The following is a 20,548-nucleotide window of genomic DNA, read 5'->3' as shown; positions in this document are numbered from 1 at the left end:
GGCATGCTCAAAAAATACACGTATAATGCCACGAAAAGTGCATGCAGACACTTCAGTTCGCAAGCATTGGTACGACAATGCAGTCACAAGTACACTGCAGAGCTTTAGCAGTGTCAGATGGGGAGTGTCTGATGATTGCATATAGCGCTGAAGTTACTGCTCTTTACTATGCTTTCCTCTGCATGTCCTGGAGTACAAAAGAAACAGCATACAGCAACACGTGGGGACTGGCAATACTGGGGGAAAAAAACACGCGGTCGTATGTATCGTGATACACTGCAGAACTATAGCGCGTCTTTATGTAAAAACAGCAGTGTCAGGTGGGGGGCGGTAGGGATGGATCCTGAACGCGACTGAGACAATGAAAAGTGAATTTTAAAAAAATAAAGCTAACCTTTACAAATATCATAAATTAAACCGGCTGTTACAGACTGAAATCAAATGTATCATTTTATTCTAAAATAGTGAAAATAAGAACACTTCTCAAATGGGAAGAACACTTCTCAAATGGGAAGTACAGGATCGAACTCATGACCTTCTGATTCCCAGTCAGCGACTGATACTGTTACGCCACGGAAGCAGTGATAGTTAATTCATGTCAATGTCTCACACTAAGGCGGGTTTTTTTGGCGGTGGCTTTTTTTTTTGTACCTTTTGTGAAAGTGTTTCTTTGATATTTGGACTTCAGGCTTCATACATTATATAGTTTATGCCTACATTTTGTCATTTGCTACTAGAATATTGTAAACGGTTTCTGTTTTAACAATGTGTTTACACAGATTACTGTAAAAATGCAACACATATGAAATGCGTGTGTTCCAAATAACAATCTTATTATTTCTACTCTAAAACTCCACTTCACTCCCAGATAATCAATCAAGGCATTAGCTGGGAAAAGCCTGTTTACGTTCTAAGTCGTTGGGGGGATGGAATAGCCGGCTGCTGGCAGCTTGTCTTTATCAGTACATTTAGATGACAAAAGACGCTGGCGGAGAGGTGAGAAAGGTTTTAAGAAGCGATTTAAGGTGGGCCGGATCTACGAGTTTTTTCGTAGGCTCTGGTAATTCTAGTGTTAATTGGTCTCGGTGCCTAATTAAAAGAACTATCACTTCCTATTTTAAGAGCTTTGCGGTCAATGTAGAAATTACAAAGTTTGGTAAATCTTTATTAAAATGTACTAAGAGTTACAGTCCTGGACAAATTTGTCAATATCCTTACAGCTCACTGGAAAAGTGCTGTATGAAGTCAAGTCAAGTTGGGGAGCATGCACTGGTGCAGTGCATTGCCGCACGCACTACACAATGAAACAGCTTGGGATCACTGTTGGCAAACCCCCAGGCAGACACGCGGTCCAGTCCCACCCTCTGGAAATGACCCTCTATCTGCTGCAGCCAGGTGTTACGTGGGCGACCCCTTGGCCTGGTCCAGCCACTCCGGTCCCCAACAATGAGGGTCTTACGAGCTGGATCACCCTCTGGGAGACGCGCCTCATGGCCCTAGTGCCATAACTAACGCTCCCTCAAAATGCAGGCAGTGTGCTGCATTCGGGACTCCATGAGCAACCGCTCATTCGACACAAAGTCAAACCAACGGTACCCAAGGATTTTCCGGAGAGACACAGTACCAAAGGAGTCCAGTCTTTGTCTCAGGTCATTGGATAGCGTCCATCTCTTGCAACTATATAGCAAGGCAGGAAGCACCAGGACTCTAAAGACTTGAACCTTCGTCCTTTTGCATAGATATCAGGAGTGCCACACACCCCTACCCAGCGACCTCATGACCCCCCATGCTCACCCAATCTGTCTACTGACGTCATAGGAAGAGTCACCAGAGACATGAATGTCACTAACAAGGTCGACACTCTCTCCGCAAACAGACACACTGCTGATGACTGTGCCCAAGAGGTCTTTAAGAGCCTCCTGAAAAGTGACTAAATGAAAGCAATTGTACCATGTGTACCTCTATGCCCTTGATATGTCATTGATAAAATCAAAGCAAGTGTGAAAAAGAGAGAAGGTATTGTTTATTCTACAAAGATATTCTAAAGTGGTCTGGACACATTTGTTGGCACCCCTAGAAAAGATCATAAATAATTGGATTAGAGTGATTTTTCAAACTAGCTGTTTTCTTTAATTAGTATCACACATATCTCCAATTGTCATTCAGCCTGTTTAAATGTAGAAACGTAGTCACTCTGCTGTTTGGTGTCATCATGTGTCCCACACTAAACACTGACCAGAGAAAGCAAAGGGGAGAGTTTCTTGAAGAGGTCAGACAGAAAAATATAAACAGGCATTTTAAAGGCAAAGGCTTTAAGACCATCTCCAAGCAGCTTGATGTTCCTGTGACAACAGTTGCAAATATTAACAAGTTTAAGGTAAACAGAACTGTAGCCAACCTTCCTGGAACCAGCTGCAAGAGGAAAATTGACTCCAGAATGGGAAGGAGAATAATGAGAATAGTAGACAAAAAAGAAAAGACAAACTGAACTCCAAGGTCAGTGTCAATCAATGTCTGATTGCACCATCCATCCTTTTTAGATTGACAGTGGGCTCAATGGAAGAAAAACCAGGAGAACTCAACTGTTGAAAGTAAAACAAAAAAAAACAGATTGTAATTTGCTAAAATGCATATTGACAAGCTGCAGTGCTTCACGGAGAATGAAATGTAAAAAACAACTAGTTATATGAGATAAGTTATTATCACTAATTGTGATACTGATTGGAACTAAAACCTGCAGCCATAGTGGGCCTCCAGGACTGAGTTTGGGAACCACTGGTATATAGTATTCAATTTGAAAAGAAAACATATTGCTTACTATGAAAGCGTAAAAGCTAAAGCTTGCATCTTAGAAAGTACACAGAAAAATAAATAAATAAAAACACCATGCATAGGCGTATGCTTGTGTTCCAAATGACTAATGCTATTTGCTTTATATGTTAGTGTAACTTAAGTTGCAAAGATTTCTTTTAAAGTTTTTTTCTTTTTGGGACATGTACACATAATGCAGCAGCATTGTTAGTTTCCATTTCTGTGTAATGTATGTTGAAAACAATGTCAATAAGTTTATTTTTTTTAATAGAATTTTAATGCTAATTTTGTTTTCTTCTAAGTATAACATTTATGAATTTTTAGGAATTTCTAGATGCTGTTTAAGTAGCATATTAATCTCATTTTTCAGGTTTAAATGAATTAGTTCCTGAAAATCTATTAGCTATATTTGATGAAAATGAATTGGAGGTATGTACACGGTACCTTTATACTGTCTGACATAGTGTTTTTTTACACTGGTTTTATTAATTAACTTCCTCTGAAGGTAAATTAAAATTTGGACAGCTGCTAATGTTATTATTTAATGTATTCTCTCTGCAAATAAAGATTTTTTTTATGTCAAGATAAATTCTATTTAAAATTTAATGGAAGAAACCTTCAACCACCATTCAGAAAGTGATTTCTTATACTCTGCTTCCTTAACTGTGAAAAAATAAAAGGAATAGACTATGTAGTTTTATGAAAGTGTTTTTATTTTAATTTTTTTTACGTAGAACTCTTCAGTAGTGTTTTACAGAACTAGCATTTGTCTATTAAATAGAGAATATATGTGTGAGGAAGTTTACATTTGTTCATGAACAATTTTGTGCTCCAATAATGGTACGTATTCAAGCAAGGTTTGTTTTTATTAGTGAACATATCATCATAAAGCACTTTACAAAAGTAAAATTAAACACCTCCTTAGTTACAAACTCTATACTTCTTCCTGTTCAATAGTTGTTAACTGTTTTTAAGTGTTGTATCATTTAGAGAAGGTCATCTCAGATTTCTTTGTGCTGTAGTTTTGAGCAGTCTTAAACAATTTTACTATTGTAATTCATGAATTTTGACTTGTATAGTTTGCCAGTATTTAATTGTACAGGTGTAAGGACACGCTTTTGAGAAAACATTTGTTTACAATACCAAGACATAAAATTTTTCTCTTTGCAGCTGCTGATGTGTGGCACAGGAGACATCAATGTCTTAGACTTTAAAACCCATGCTGTAATTGTTGGTGGATCCTGGCATTTCAGAGAGAAAGTAGGTGCAGATTTGCTGTTGTTATTTATAAGCTTTCATTACATTAAATCTTGCCTGAAGAAGGGGCCTGAGTTGCCTTGAAAGCTTGCATATTGTAATCTTTTTGGTTAGCCAATAAAAGGTGTCATTTTGCTTGACTTTTCTCTACATTCATAATGGCTAACACAGTATAACACCCTAGTACTATGGTCACCTCTTGATATTTAGCAAACAGTAATTTCCCAGATCTCTTCACACACAGTCCAGCTGGTAGCTATTATAGTTCTCTATTTCATAGCCGAAGAATAATTCAGCCCTGTTTGTTTTAAGATGGCATCATTCCCAATAGACATAGTCACTTTTGCTTAAATTATAAAAATTCCTAAAAGAATACACAGATTTTAAACAATATTAATTAATGTAACAAACTGAGTATCCATCACATTTGCTTGATAACCCTCCTTTCTGAAGATAATTGTGACATCTATATATTACATCAAGAACCTTCATATGGAAGAATTTTTTTTTCTTTCAACTTTCACTTTTTAATATATTAATTTTAACCCAACAAATCAGATTGTCATCCTTCAACTTTTAATTTTATTGGTAAAATCTTTCCCTCTCTGACTTACTGTGGATTCAGAAAGTATTAAGACCCCTTTACTTTCTATACAATTTACTGTGTTATGGGTTTAATTTAAAATGGATAAATTTACCATTTTTACACATTAATATACACTCCCAAACCCCTAATAACAAAGTGAAAAATATTTGCAGGTAGTTTTGCAAATTATTTATTTGTATAAATAGACCCTTTGCTGTAACTCTCTAAATCAGTGGTATTCAACGCGAGGCTCTTCAAAGGCCAGTTGCAGCTCTTTTAAGTCCTACTTGGGAACAATAAAATCTTTTACAAAATAATGAAAAAAAAAAAAACATTGTCAGCAGAATTGATTTCATTCTTATTTGCATACATCAATCAATTGTGTCCCCACCCCTCAACCACCTGAAAAACACAATCACAATTTACCTCTGGTCTTGTGCTAGGCATGAACACTGGAAAACTAGCATTTAGAAAAAATTGTTAAAGAATGTAAGAGACACCAATATGAAGAGAAATACTGGGCATTTAAAGAGGGCTGAAAACATTAGTTTTCTTTTTGTCAAGCAATACAGGAAAATTCATCTGTCTGCTTTGTGGTAACATCGTTTTGCAGTTTAAAAGATCAAATTAGCAGCACCATCACAAAACTAAACACTCAGGACGGACAGCTAGGGGCCGAAAACCTGGCAAAACTCAAACTAAACCGAACTGCTCAGAAGGGCGACAGAGGCATCCTACAAAATCATACATGAACAGATGAAAAAGATGAAGCCATATACTGATGAAGGAAAACACTGAGAAAGATGTGGAACGAGAGGCAAAAAATATTGAACTGTCAGGTTCTGTCGTGGGTAGGAGGGCATCGGACATTTCAGAGAATATTGGAAATATGCTCAAGGACAAACTGTCATCCGCAGAGCTTGTCAGACTTGCAATGGAAGAAAACATGGATACCAATGATACACCACAATTACTCATCTTTATCCAAGCAATCACCAGTGAGTCTGACATTACAGAAGAACTGCTTGACATGGTGGCCCTACCAGGGGCATAAAGCCCCGGACAACAGACAAGGCAAACTGGTCCTAGGTGAGGGATGAGACAAAGAGCGGTTAAACAAACCTCCTATGAAGAAAAACCATTTTGGACGGCGTTTTCCCTTGCCCGGACGCGGGTCACCGGGGCCCCACTCTGGAGCCAGGCCTGGAGGTGGGGCTCGATGGCGAGCGCCTGGTGGCCGGGCCTGCACCCATGGGGCTCGGCCGGGCACAGCCCGAAGAGGCAACGTGGGTCCCCCTTCCCATGGGCTCACCACCTATGAGAGGGGCCAAGGAGGTCGGGTGCAGTGTGAGTTGGGTGGTGGCCAAAGGCGGGGACCTTGGCGGTCCGATCCTCGGCTACAGAAACTGGCTCTTGGGACGTGGAATGTCACCTCTCTGAAGGGGAAGGAGCCTGAGCTAGTGCGCGAAGTTGAGAGGTTCCGGCTAGATATAGTCGGGCTCACCTCGACGCACAGCTTGGACTCTGGAACCAATCTCCTTGAGAGGGGCTGGACTCTCTACCACTCTGGAGTTGCCCCCGGTGAGAGGCGCCGAGCAGGTGTGGGTATACTTATTGCCCCCCAACTTGGAGCCTGTACATTGGGGTTTACCCCGGTGGACGAGAGGGTAGCCTCCCTTCGCCTTCGGGTGGGGGGACGGGTCCTAACTGTTGTTTGTGCGTATGCACCGAACAGCAGTTCGGAGTACCCACCCTTTTTGGAGTCCCTGGAGGGGGTGCTAGAGGGCATACCTTCTGGGGACTCCCTCGTTCTGCTGGGAGACTTCAATGCTCACGTGGGCAATGACAGTGAGACCTGGAAGGGCGTGATTGGGAGGAATGGCCCCCCTGATCTGAACCCGAGCGGTGTTTTGTTATTGGACTTCTCCATGTTCAAGCATAGGGGTGTTCATATGTGCACTTGGCACCAGGACACCCTAGGCCTCAGTTCGATGATCGACTTTGTGGTCGTGTCGTCGGACTTGCGGCCACATGTCTTGGACACTCGGGTGAAGAGAGGGGCGGAGCTGTCAACTGATCACCACCTGGTGGTGAGTTGGCTTCGATGGTGGGGGAGGATGCCGGTCAGGCGTGGTAGGCCCAAACGTGTTGTGAGGGTCTGCTGGGAACGTCTGGCAGAGCCCCCTGTCAGAAGTAGCTTCAACTCCCACCTCCGGCAGAACTTCGACCACATCCCGAGGGAGGTGGGGGACATTGAGTCCGAATGGGCCATGTTCCGTGCCTCTATTGTTGAGGCAGCTGACCGGAGCTGTGGCCGTAAGGTGGTCGGTGCCTGTCGTGGCGGCAATCCCCGAACCCGCTGGTGGACACCGGCAGTGAAGGATGCCGTCAAGCTGAAGAAGGAGTCCTACAGGACCCTTTTGTCCTGTGGGACCCCGGAGGCAGCTGATAGGTACCGGCAGGCCAAGCGGAATGCGGCTTTGGTGGTTGCTGAGGCAAAAACTCGGGCGTGGGAGGAGTTTGGGGAGGCCATGGAGAATGACTTTCGGACGGCTTCGAGGAGATTCTGGTCCACCATCCGGCGTCTCAGGAAGGGGAAGCAGTGCAGTGTCAACACTGTATATGGTGGGGATGGTGCGCTGCTGACCTCGACTCGGGACGTTGTGGGTCGGTGGGGGGAATACTTTGAAGACCTCCTCAATCCCATTAACATGCCTTCCAATGAGGAAGCAGAGCCTGGGGACTCAGAGGTGGGCTCCCCCATCTCTGGGACTGAGGTCACCGAGGTGGTCAAAAAACTCCTTGGTGGCAGGGCCCCGGGGGTGGATGAGATATGCCCGGAGTTCCTCAAGGCTCTGGATGTTGTAGGACTGTCTTGGCTGACACGCCTCTGCAACATCGCATGGACATCAGGGACAGTGCCTCTGGATTGGCAGACCGGGGTGGTGGTCCCCCTCTTTAAGAAGGGGATCGGAGGGTGTGTTCCAACTACAGAGGGATCACACTCCTCAGCCTCCCTGGAAAAGTCTATTCAGGGGTCCTGGAGAGGAGGGTCCGTCGGATAGTCGAGCCTCGGATTCAGGAGGAACAGTGTGGTTTTCGTCCTGGTCGCGGAACAGTGGACCAGCTCTATACCCTTAGCAGGGTCCTGGAGGGTGCATGGGAGTTTGCCCAACCAGTCTACATGTGTTTTGTGGACTTAGAAAAGGCATTCGACCGTGTCCCTCGGGGAATCCTGTGGGGGGTACTCCGAGAGTATGGGGTACTGGCCCCCCTGATAAGGGCTGTTCAGTCCCTGTACGATCAGTGCCAGAGCTTGGTCCGCATTGCCGGCAGTAAGTCGAACCCGTTTCCAGTGAGAGTTGGACTCCGCCAGGGCTGCCCTTTGTCACCGATTCTGTTCATAACTTTTATGGACAGAATTTCTAGGCGCAGCCAGGGTGTTGAGGGGGTCCGGTTTGGTGGGCTCAGGATTGGGTCACTGCTTTTTGCAGATGATGTTGTCCTGTTTGCTTCATCAGGCCGTGATCTTCAGCTCTCTCTGGATCGGTTCACAGCCGAGTGTGAAGCGGCTGGGATGAGAATCAGCACCTCCAAATCCGAGACCATGGTCCTCAACCGGAAAAGGGTGGAGTGCCCTCTCAGGGTTGGTAGCGAGATCCTGCCCCAAGTGGAGGAGTTCAAGTATCTCGGGGTCTTGTTCACGAGTGAGGGAAGAATGGAGCGTGAGATCGACAGGCGGATCGGTGCGGCATCCGCAGTAATGCGGGCGTTGCATCGGTCTGTCGTGGTGAAAAAGGAGCTGAGCCGCAAGGCGAAGCTCTCAATTTACCAATCGATCTATGTTCCTACCCTCACCTATGGTCATGAGCTATGGGTAGTGACCGAAAGAACGAGATCGCGAATACAAGCGGCTGAAATGAGTTTCCTCCGCAGGGTGTCTGGGCTTTCCCTTAAAGATAGGGTGAGAAGCTCAGTCATCTGGGAGGGGCTCAGAGTAGAGCCGCTGCTCCTCCGCATCGAGAGGAGTCAGATGAGGTGGCTCGGGCATCTGATCAGGATGCCTCCTGGACGCCTCCCTGGTGAGGTGTTCCAGGCACGTCCAACCGGGAGGAGGCCCCGGGGAAGACCCAGGACACGCTGGAGGGACTATGTCTCTCGACTGGCCTGGGAACGCCTTGGGATTCTCCCGGAAGAGCTAGAAGAAGTGGCCGGGGAGAGGGAAGTCTGGGCATCTCTGCTCAAGCTGCTGCCCCCGCGACCCGACCTCGGATAAGTGGGAGACAATGGATGGATGGATGGATGGATGCTTGACATGGTTCTACTGAAGAATGGAATAACAGGTGTGGAGATCAAAAGTGCTTTACTGGAGACGTTGACAAAGTTTAACATTGGGCCAGAAAAAAATCATAGCATTCATAACAGATGCTGCACTGGCAATAGTTTTCGAGAGAACTGGGGCTATGGCTTTGCTGAAAGCTGCAATGAAAAATGATGGAGTTGCTGAGGGCTTTTTGTCATTTACCACTGTTTTGTACATCAGCAAGCCTTGTTTGTGAAGTTTAAGAGTCTGAATGATGTGATGGCAACTGTAATCAAAGTGGTTAATTAGATCAGGGCCTCATGCGAGAAACCACTTCAACTTTAAACTGCTATGTGAAGAGTCTGACACTGACTACTGGGATTTGGTATTGCTATCTAAAGGACGTACGCTTGCACATTTCATTGACCTGCTTGAACCACTGAAAGCCTTTATTGTTGGCCCAGGGGAGACTTACCGATTGTCATTTTTGGATGACAAATAGTGGAAACTTTCTGTTGCTTTCCTGTGTGACATTACACAGCACTTAAATGAACTTAATCTCAAGATGCAGGGAAGAAACATGACCGTGTATAAACTCTACACGGCTGTCAGAGAGGTTTGTGAGAAACTGGATGTACTTGAAAACAGTATCAGCAGTTCTGATTACTTATCTTTCCCCGCTGTGCAAAAAGTGATGGTGATGCATGCAGATGCAGTCCTGTCGGTCACAGTCGTCACTACAAATCAAGATTCCATGGCTTCAGGAACTAAAGAAATGTTTTTCTACTTATATAAAGTCCATTCCTCACTGAGAGAGGTTGAATGAAGCAGATAATTGACCAGTTGGAACTTGTGCAGCTTGAACTGGAGTTTGCAGAGTTAAAGGACTCAGATGAACTTCAGCGTCAGTTTCAGATGAAAGATGTAGTGGACCTTTGGAAATTGGCAGGGCATCTTCCAAACATCTGCAGTCTTACAAGTTGCATCAACTCAATGTTTCCATCCACATACCAGTGAGAAGCAGCTTTCTCTGTATTCTCAAAAATAAAATGCCGTAACCAAAACAGAATGACTCAACAGCACACAACACAGGCCCTTCGGATTTCTAGTGTATAGCTTGACTATAAATCCCTTTTGTGGCAGAAGGATTGTCAGAAATTGCACTGAGTGAAGTAAGTACAATGTTGCTCTTCTAATAACCCCTTCTAGTTTAAAATATTAATGTAGGCTACTGTAGAACTGAAAGTCTGTTTCTTTTTTTCCTTCTTGACGGAATATAGGAAAGAGAAAGTGGAACATCAAAGAGAAACTGTGCATTCATCAGCAATGATCTGTATGTTACCTGCTGTTCTGGAGTGTGGAAAATGATGATCAATGTGCTGTCTGTTTCTTTCCTGCTGTTATGGGCTGTGATGATCAGCAGTGCTGTCTGTTATGCTGCCACGGGCTGTGATGATCAGGAGTGCTGTCTGTTATGCTGTTATGGGCTGTGAAAAACAGCAACATGCAACATGTGATCAGCAGTTGGAAATCATTTAATAATGATACTGTTGAAACACTTCAGTTATTACATCATGCTTTTCATCCCTAAAAAACATATACTTGTTCTCCAACACATAATGGCTTCAGGGAGGAAAGGGACGTTTTTGAATTGTGGCTCTTGAAAAAATATTGTTTTTGTCAGGGTGGCTCCTGAGTAGGGCAAGGTTGAGTACCGTGGCTCTAAATTGTGGTCAGGTGTATCTGGTTTGCTTTAATTATCCTTGTTGTGTCTAAAACTTTATTGGTGTCCCCTGTAATGAATGGAATTGATTGGACATCATTTACCAATGCTCATAAAGTGTGTTTATATAAGCTCCAACAATTCATACTGCATGTAAAGACAAAAACCAAGCCATACGGTCCAAGGAACTCTCTGTCGACGTCCACGATAAAATGGTGGACAGGCATAGATCAGGACAAGGGTATAAAATGTTTTCTAAAGCTTTGAGTATTCACAGGAGCACAATGTCCTCAGTAATCATAAAGTCTGGAACCACCAGGACTCTCCTCAGAGTTGGCTGTCGGGACTCCATCAGTAACATATGATAGTTTAAAGGACTTTAAGAGTAGGAGTAAAAAGATTCTCTGGTCTGAAGAGACAAAAATTGAACTCTTTGGGTAGAACTCTAAGCACCATGTCTAAAACCAGGTACTGCTCATTTTCTGCCTAATTCCATCACTACAGTGAAGCATGGTGGTGGCAGCCTCATGCTATGGTGGTGCTTCTCATGATAGAGATAGGGAGGCTGGTCAGAATTGAGAGAAGGACAAACGCAGCCAAATACACAAATGTCTTTGAAGAAACCCTGACCTGAAGCATACAACCCAAACAATGCTGGAGTCGTTTTAGGACAAATCTGACTGTCCAGCAGTGCCCCCGCCAAAGACCAGACCTATCCACCATATAACATATATGGAACAGTGTTCCCTCTAAGCTGAGCACATGAGCAATCACTTACACATTATAGGAGTGTCACTCACAGATTATACATGGTAACTCAAAAAAAGACCCAGATTTTAAGCAAAATTAAACTGTAAAAATTTAAACATGTTTCAAACAGAATTGTGCAATGTGAAATGGTATATGCTATTGTTTCTTTGTCAATTTAACCATATCTAAGCAAAAAGCCAAAGACAGTTAAAGTAGTAGTGTTAAAACCCAACAGTGTTTAGTACAGAATGGTTGATGGAATGTTTTGTTAAAACAGACTTACCACATAGCATTGGGCAGCATGTGCTTCTGTGAGGAATTTTTAACTACTTTCAGATGGATGGTATATTTTGAAAAAATATGTTTGGAAGAAGAATCTTTTAATGAATTTATCCTTGGGGAGAGCATGGAGAAGGTGGAAAATGGGCCATCTCAAATGACGTTTGAACCACAAATCTTTTATTGATTCAGTCACAAAACTTGAAAAACAATCAAATGGTTTGTTGAAAAAAATATTAACATACGTGAATGCAGAGAAGATCTTGTGCCGCAAGAACAAGCAACACCTGATAAGATGAAAGTTTTAATAGATAACGTTTTGCTGGCTGTGAAAATAAATCCTGTGATGGCAGTGCAGGATATTTATTATCATGTTATCAGATACTTGAAAATGCCAGATAGTTGGCAAAGTAAGAATTACACCTTTGAGTTCATTGTGTGCATACATTCAACAATCAAAACCAACATGTTAATTGAAATTAGAAAATCAGTCTACCACACTCTGATAGTCGATAAATTAACTGACATAATAGTTTCAAAAATATTGCCTATTCACTTTCAAAATGCATCAGTGATAAAGGGGATTACCAGAGAAAGATTTGAACAGAAAGTGCAGGAAGGACTTTAAGACACAGGGGCTTTTATCTGTTGCACCTCTACATGATAACCACCGTTTTCTACCTTCTCAAACATACACAGTATTTAATGTTTGCAAAACAAATTCTGGGATTAAAACACTTAGAGAATTGTATATACAGTGTAGATAATGTCTTTGCATCTTCTGAACAATTATGCTTCAAATTTAACTTCCCATCAACACAATATTATCACTACTTTCAAATCAGAAACTTTGCTTAAAGAAACTTGCCCAATTTTCCTCACCTCCCAATCATTTTTGTTTCAGAAGAAATAATAATAAGTCCTGAAGACTCAAACAGTATCTCAATAATATATAAAAACATATTAAAGTCTGTTCATTTCAAAGATCTCTGTGTACGGTGGTGAAAAGATCTTTCACTTAACATCTCATTAAAGGAGTGGAAGGCAGCCATGCATAGAATACACTCGAGCTTGATATGTGCAAAGCATTCAATCATCCAACTTAAAATCTTTTGTCGAACACATTTATCTCATATAAAATTAAAGTTCTTCCTTCTTTGTTGTTTTTAAAGATTTGCCTTTGCTTTTGGCTCTCCTCTCTTTCTATTGGATGGGAGATGAATTCTGGTTTGTTAAGTTCGATCTGATTGTATGTAATGTTATATTCTTTGTTGTATAAATTAGACAGGATCTTATGGGATGTTATTTGCTTCAAACAAAATAAAAAAATTCAATTTTATGTATTAAATTTTGGAATAAAAGTGAATCAATTCATAAAACTATGGTCGCTGGTGTAATAAAATTAATTTACTTTATGAATTCAGTGTATATAAATCATGACAAAAAATGTATTTCACTTCAAATCCTGCTTCTGATTTCTGTGGTCCAGTTGCGACTTAGACATTCCTGTCCCTACAATAGCATATATATCAGCTAACACATGTCACATATGCATGCATTTTAAGCAAAGTAGCTGCTGCTGAATAACACTGGAAAAGCACTATCTTTTCAGAAAACTGTTCACATATATTTGAAGACTAGCAAAATACCCGCGCTTCGCAGCGGAGAAGTTGTGTACACATATCTACATATACATATATATACATATATATATACATATACACATCCACATACACATCCACATATATATATACATATATATATATATATATATATATATATACATATCAACATATATATATATATACACATACATACACACACACACATATAAATATATACATATACACATACATATATATACACACATACATACATACACACATATATATGTATATACACATACAGACACATATATACATATCTACATATATATATATATATACATATCTACATATATATACACATATACTGTATATACATATCTACATATATATATACACACATATATATATATACACACACTTTCTCCTTGCTTAGCGGTTCTGTATTGTTTTATTGTTCGTTTATTACGATTGTTATAGTTATTGTGTAGCTATTTGAGACTCACTTTTCTGTTCAGGTACCCATTTCCTTTATGTAATCCGCGGATTCTCTGCTATTTTTTGTTCGCTTATTACGATTATAGTTATTTATTGATTTCCTTCTTTAGCTGACTGCCTGCTCATATAAGGAGCTCTGCTGTTTTTTTGTGAAGCAGCCTTTACACAGCTTCTCCGCTGTTTTATAAACGAACGCCATATAAGGCCATCCTTTTTCCTTGCTTCGCCAAGGAAGCAGCCTTTTTATTTAATCCACAGGTTCTCTGCTGTTTTATTGTTCGTTTATTATGATTGTTATAGTTCTCTTTGTATACCACGTTGTCAGTTCAGCACTCCGGTTGTAATATGACCAAGCAATGCAAGCTTACTGTTGAGAATGCAACGTATAGTTGTACAGGAGAAAAGCAATCTTGCCTCAAATCAATGGCAACCTTTTGTAGGTCTATGAACTTAATTTAAACTTTAGGTTTACACGGTGCTTTGTTTCCGAAGTACCTGCACTCATGAATATGTCTGTATGCGTCAGTCGCTTCATATTCTTTTCCTACATTATCAATTGTGTAATGTGTTTTTTGAACAGGTTTGATTCATCGAAGTGATCACTCGTGCTGCGTTCAGTCAGTTCACGTGAGCCGCTCTCTTGTGTGATGTTGCGATGTCCACGGCTTTATTTAATGTTAGCTAAGACCCGGCACTTAAAAGTTTCTCGCTACAGCAATTTTAACTCTGTTACAAAGTGATCCAAAGTCTATTATATACCTCGTGTCTTTTCATTAAACTTGTATGTCGCGAATATGGTATTGCAAACGGCAGCAGGAGCGTTTCTATAAACTTAATTTAAACTTACAGTTTACACCGTGCTTTGTTTCCGCAGTAGCTGCACTTATGAATATGCTTGTATGCATCACTCGCTCGCTTCTTATTGTTTCGCTGCCTTCTCAATTGTGTAATGAATGTTTTCTTCAGCGCTCTTTGAGGCTCATCCTTGTTTTCTACGTACTGCGTTCACAGTCAGTTCACGTGATTACATGGGAGGCGTGATGACACGATACACAACTCTGCCTCCCACAGCCATCGAGCTGCAGTCTATTAGATAGATAGATAGATAGATAGATAGATAGATAGATAGATAGATAGATAGATAGATAGATAGATAGATAGATAGATAGATACTTTATTAATCCCAGGGGGAAATTCACATAATTCACATATTACAGTATATGGACAAAAAAGAGGTTCCAGTTATGACCATTACGCTTAGAATTTCGAAATGAAACCTGCCTAACTTTTGTAAGTAAGCTGTAAGGAATGAGCCTGCCAAATTTCAGTCTTCTACCTACACAGGAAGTTGGAAAATTAGTGATGAGTGAGTCAGTCAATTACAACACATTTATTTAAGAATAAATATTGACTCTTTCAGTAGCACAAATTATTATCTCATTTTGAATTTTAATCCTAGAGAAAAGGTCTTTAGATCTCGCATAACCTGTTGGCTACAGAATACCAGCTTCATATCATGCATTGAATAACTTTCAAAGACAGACACATTAGCGTTAATTGATTTTGACCTGACCACATTTCTCTATAAATACTGTAAACGTTAACCTTTTTTTTTTTTTTTTTGCTTTTCTTTTTGTTACTGTTACACTGTTCTGCAGGTGATGAAATGGTTTTGGGCTGTGGTGTCCAGTTTCACCCAAGAGGAACTAGCTCGATTGCTTCAGTTTACCACTGGCTCATCCCAACTGCCTCCTGGAGGCTTTGCTGCACTGTGCCCTTCCTTTCAAATTATAGCTGCTCCAACACATAGCACACTGCCAACTGCACACACATGGTGAGATTTTTGCATTTTCTTCAACATTAACTTGTTTTGCTATTTATTTTGTTTATTTAAATGGTAAATCTTCATAGGAATTTACAGTAATGGCTTGTTGGCACAGTAATTAGCCTTGCAGGATTAGAATTTTAATTCCAGCTTAGTCACTTCCTTTGTGGAGTTTGCACATTCTCCCATGTCTTTTATTTTTGCATATTTAAACAGTTTAAGGAACTGTAGAATAAGCATCACAATGACAGGGACCTTTAAACTCTAAAAAGTGAAAAATAAAATTGAAAGTCTTTTATTTTTTTCTGAAGGAAACAATAGTTTATAAAATTCATTTTAATTTTAATGTTTTGTAACTGTGTAAAACAAATAATAAGTGCTGTTAATAGAGAATATATTATTATATATTATATATAGTTCTTCAGATCTAGGAAATTCCATAGCAATAAAAAAGATTTTGCTAAAAGCACTTTTTGGTTTTTTTTTTTGGAGCGTGAGCCAAGTCTACAAAATGTAAATGCAGTCGTGACTGTTCCATCATGCACCTGCAAGGGAAAGAACAGAAAGTCCTGTTAAGGACAGTACTTAAAAATTCTTTTAAGAAGGTTAATGTCTTTCAGTTTAGATTTATAAACTATATTACTAATCTCATGCTTCAGTCATATTGATATTCTGTGACTTGTTAAATCTTGTTTAATTTAAACACAATGCACCCTGCTGCAATTCAGAACAGTTTCAGTGCAAAGCTAAGTATACTAAATATACTGCACCCAGTTTTCACTACATATTATTATCTTTGTCAGACACATAAATACTGGGAATTTTCAAAATCCTCATGGAAAAGTAAAGGACACTTTTTTTTTTGCAATTCATGCTGAATAAAGGGAGTAAACAGAATAATGATCTCCTCCCAAGTCCCAGATATTGCCATTTTTAAAACAGCTAAGTGTGCACATGGATAGATAGGAAAGTAAAATCAGAATCAACAAATAAAACATCTAGTGAAGCTAAGTAAATATAAAAGGTACACAGTCAACTGAATATATTTAATTTGATAAACTACATGACAAGGAGTGTAAATGTTTCCCAGCAACCACAGTATTCTGATTAAATACTATAAAGATCAAGTCATATATTTTGTTTGTCATGGAATTAATTGTAGGTCCATTGAAACTGCAGTTGTCTATTCTAATAGTAACACTAACAATTTTTTAAATTACAGTTTTAACCAGCTGTGCCTCCCCACGTATGACTCCTGTGAAGAGTTGCACAAGATGCTGAAACTTGCCATCAGTGAAGGCTGTGAAGGTTTTGGAATGCTGTGAATGTATGTACGGACACATTGCTGGTGGTGCTCTGCTAGGGAGGCCTCCATTTAAGGGCATCAGAGTAACCAATGGAATACATTAATGTCACAATCCATAAAGGAAAGTGCTACTGTATGGTATGCTGTGACAGGGTATGAATAGATGTGTGGTAGGTTTTATACAATAGGTTCCTGAATAAAGCTACACAAATCACTAATTTTTAAAGGGCAAATATAATAATGTATAGATAACACTTTGGCAGCTGTTACCATGAAAGCTGCTCAGATCAACACAGCAAGGAGGTCTTTACCAATTTAATAATAATGTCTTATGCAAGACAGTCACAGTAATTCCTTTGTTCTCCTGTCCCAGTTCAAAATATATCTATTTTTTTATTTATCTGTTCTCCTTAACCCCACTTACAAGAATGTAGTCTTGTTTTTGAAATATTGTACTTCAGAGGGTGCTTTTGATAGAGTTTACTTTAAATAATTATATGGTCACCGAAGGATATTAAGCTTGCCTAACTAGAAGCAGAAAAGACCTAAAATGAAAATATGCTAAGGTTTTTGTGACCTTCCTGTCTCCCGTTTTCTGTAGTTGGGAATTTATTTTATATTCTTATAATTAAAGAATGGCTACATGGTCAGAAACTAAGGAGGGTGTTATTAGCTGTATCAGCTTTACTCACAAAAACTGCAAGTTTATCATTACTAGCTATTGCAGTAGTTGAAAGAATACAGAACAGGGTAAGAATAATCCCGCTTCTCTATGCACTTCATTTTAAATTTTTGAGAAATTGTTTCTTAATATAGGAAGCAGGTTAAATAAGTTAACTAAGAAAGAGATTCCAGGAAATTCTAAGTAGTATTTACTTTAAGTTATGTAATAGATTGCACTGGTTAGGTTAAGAGGGATGCCATTGAGAGCTCTTTTTAGTGTTTGAAGTGCAGCATGCGTTTGTATGGTCGCAGATATCCCCCTCAAAATGACTTGTTTATTTATGCAAAATTGGGGTTTCACCTTTGTTAAAAATTAGTGTTAAATATAGCTGCTAGTCGCCTTACAGACCATTCAAAACACTTCAATTTAACAGTATATAGCAAATATGAATTACTTGGCAATTGTAAAGATGAAGAGAAGATCAATTATATACCACCATTGAAGTGTTTTTGTTTCCTGCTTCTCTGTTTTGTTTCATTCAGTAGCTGTGCTGAAATTAATTTGCTATTTTGAAAATTTTGGAAAAAAAATTCAAAAATTTTTGAATCAGCTTAATGGGATCATTTTAGTGCTGTACTGAGCAGGGTGTATTTACCGCTGGGAAGCACTTGGGCCATTTACAGGAGCTTACTGCCTATAAAATGTGAATGTTTTTTTTTTTCTTGCCTTATTTTATGAGTTTATGTACAGTATATGTTTATATAATACTTGATTTTTTTGTGCTTTTGAGGTCGATATATTTCTACTAAAGTTAATGAAAGATGGAAGAAACCCCCTGTTATAAATAATATTGATTTTCCTCCCTTGTAAAGATATCCCTGGTACCTCTGATGCATGCATTTTTGTACTTCTTGATAGTGTCATTAATTTTTGAACAAGGTTAGACAGTACACATATAGTATAAATGCATTAGGATGGCTATTGAGAATGCTAATGTTATATTATTTCTACAGTTAACAGACATTAGGTCCCATTCTCTAGAATTCATATATCACAGTAAGAAAAAAAGCCGCAGTTTGCACAAGCATACTGTATTATAATTTCAAAAAAAGCAATTTTTAATGTTCTGAAAAGCACATGTTTTGTTATAATTTTGCTGTATATATGTACTTCTTTTGTATAATATTCAACATGCACAATATCGGGGCACAATGGGGGTTTCCAGTACTGCTAAGCTATATGCTTTGCAGTTACTCATGATCACACTAGCGCTGGTTGGACTTATTGGCCATTTATTATTTCTTATTATTGGACTCGTGATTTTACTCATTTATCACTTGAGTAAAATCAGTAGAGTACTCTGGACTGTTAATGGGCTTGCAAAACAGTCATTGTCATTTATGAACGAATTAGGATATCTTTCTCTAAAGTTCAAATACTGTAGCAGAAAAATAGTTATGACTTAGCTGCTGTTGAAAGTCAAAGCTGAGCATACATTATCAGAACACCCTTCTAGACACATGCTGCAAAAGAAACAATGCACTGTTTATGCATCACAATGCCTGTCTTTCTGTATCTAAGACAATATTACTAGCTATATAATGGAGAAGGTCAAAATGGTGTAAATATTTTGATGCTATCTAAGACAGGAGATATGAACAGGTTACTTTTGGTCTTAGAATTTGTAACCCTGTATGCTATCAGACATCAGAAATGAATCTTTGAATTTATTGCACTGTTAAGATTTGAATGGCAGCAGAACAAACTGTGTTGCTTATGGAACAAATTAAAATGAAGTTAATAAATATGCAGATGTTCTGTTTTTAAAAATTTAAGGTTTGGCAAATATCTAAAATGTTTACTTTTCCTCATATTTATTTATTTTTCTCAAACACCCTCCAGTGGAAATTCTAAACGAATGTGACTGTAGCTACAACGCAGCTTGACTCTGAGGTCTTCTTACCCTCAATGAAACAGTGATATGCAGTCTTCCAAAAGTTAAGCAGATGTTTATAATTTTTTTTTAAGGTAAACATTGACATTTTTTAGCTCATTATAGGTCATAGTAAAGTGCAAAGTCAAATTTTGTAAATAATAAAGTATAATCATTGTGTTTTGTTCCACCTGTATGGCAAATCTTTTTAATTTTAGGAATTTTATTTTGTGTTTAATGAAAAGAAGTGTCCACTTTTAAATTACTTTTAGAATATCAACAGAATATGCTTTAGTAAAAAGGCATAACTTATTGATGATTGACTGTTCCGTACACTGTATGTTGCAGTTTAGTTCATAAATGAACTGTTTTTTTTAAAAAAATCTTCTTTTGTTATTGTTATCTTGATTAGTATTTTCATTATATTCGTTCTTCAAAAGAAAGCTACTCTGTAACGTGTTTCAGAAGTTAACATTATAGGTTGTTTCAAACAAGTCACTGCTTATATATTATACCTATCATAAATAGGAAACTAAAGGTTATAATACCCCTCATTAAGAAAAACATGAGTTAAAATAAAAAAATGCAGTGTCACTGATATCTCATGTGAAGAATCAAGTCTTTATTCTGAATGTGAATATTAGGCTCAGTTTCTGAAGAGTTTATTTGGTAATGTTTACTGATTACACAACAAGGTTAGGTATAAATGGGGTTGATTTTGGAGGCTTTGCAGTTTGGTGCTTGAGTAATTAAAGATTTTTTGGATTGGACTACAGCCTGTAAAGGAAAGATTTTTAATTATGATGTGAGAATTGCATTAACTTAATCCAGTAGTAATCAACAAACCCTCGCTTAAGAGATGATTCAAGCTATAATTGCCACTATCTGTAGCTTGGTAAAAGATAATAATGGATTTTGTTGTCAGAATCTAAGTTTTAGTGAATATCTTTTAATTCAGAGACCTTCAGCTGGGGATTAAACTTACTTTTTATACTTTGCTACAGTAGCT

At 39.2% G+C, this 20,548-nt stretch overlaps 1 protein-coding gene across 2 annotated transcripts in view; it reads left to right on the top strand.

The window, feature by feature from the left end:
* Positions 1-19,912, top strand: part of arel1 (apoptosis resistant E3 ubiquitin protein ligase 1) — a 64,557-nt gene extending 44,645 nt beyond the window's left edge. For both annotated transcript variants that reach the window (XM_028821136.2, XM_051919728.1), the window contains 4 exons: positions 3,182-3,240; positions 3,982-4,071; positions 15,470-15,645; positions 16,859-19,912. In XM_028821136.2, coding sequence (XP_028676969.1) covers positions 3,182-3,240; positions 3,982-4,071; positions 15,470-15,645; positions 16,859-16,961 — 428 coding nt within the window. In that variant the 3' untranslated portion in view covers positions 16,962-19,912. The remainder of the gene's footprint in view (positions 1-3,181; positions 3,241-3,981; positions 4,072-15,469; positions 15,646-16,858) is intronic.
* Positions 19,913-20,548: the final 636 nt, after the last annotated feature.

This window comes from Erpetoichthys calabaricus, chromosome 16 (genome assembly GCF_900747795.2).
Source record: "Erpetoichthys calabaricus chromosome 16, fErpCal1.3, whole genome shotgun sequence".
In the NCBI taxonomy this organism is placed as follows: Eukaryota; Metazoa; Chordata; class Cladistia; order Polypteriformes; family Polypteridae; genus Erpetoichthys; species Erpetoichthys calabaricus.
Note: the sequence above shows the minus strand (reverse complement) of the source record. Positions and strands in the feature narration are given on the sequence as shown.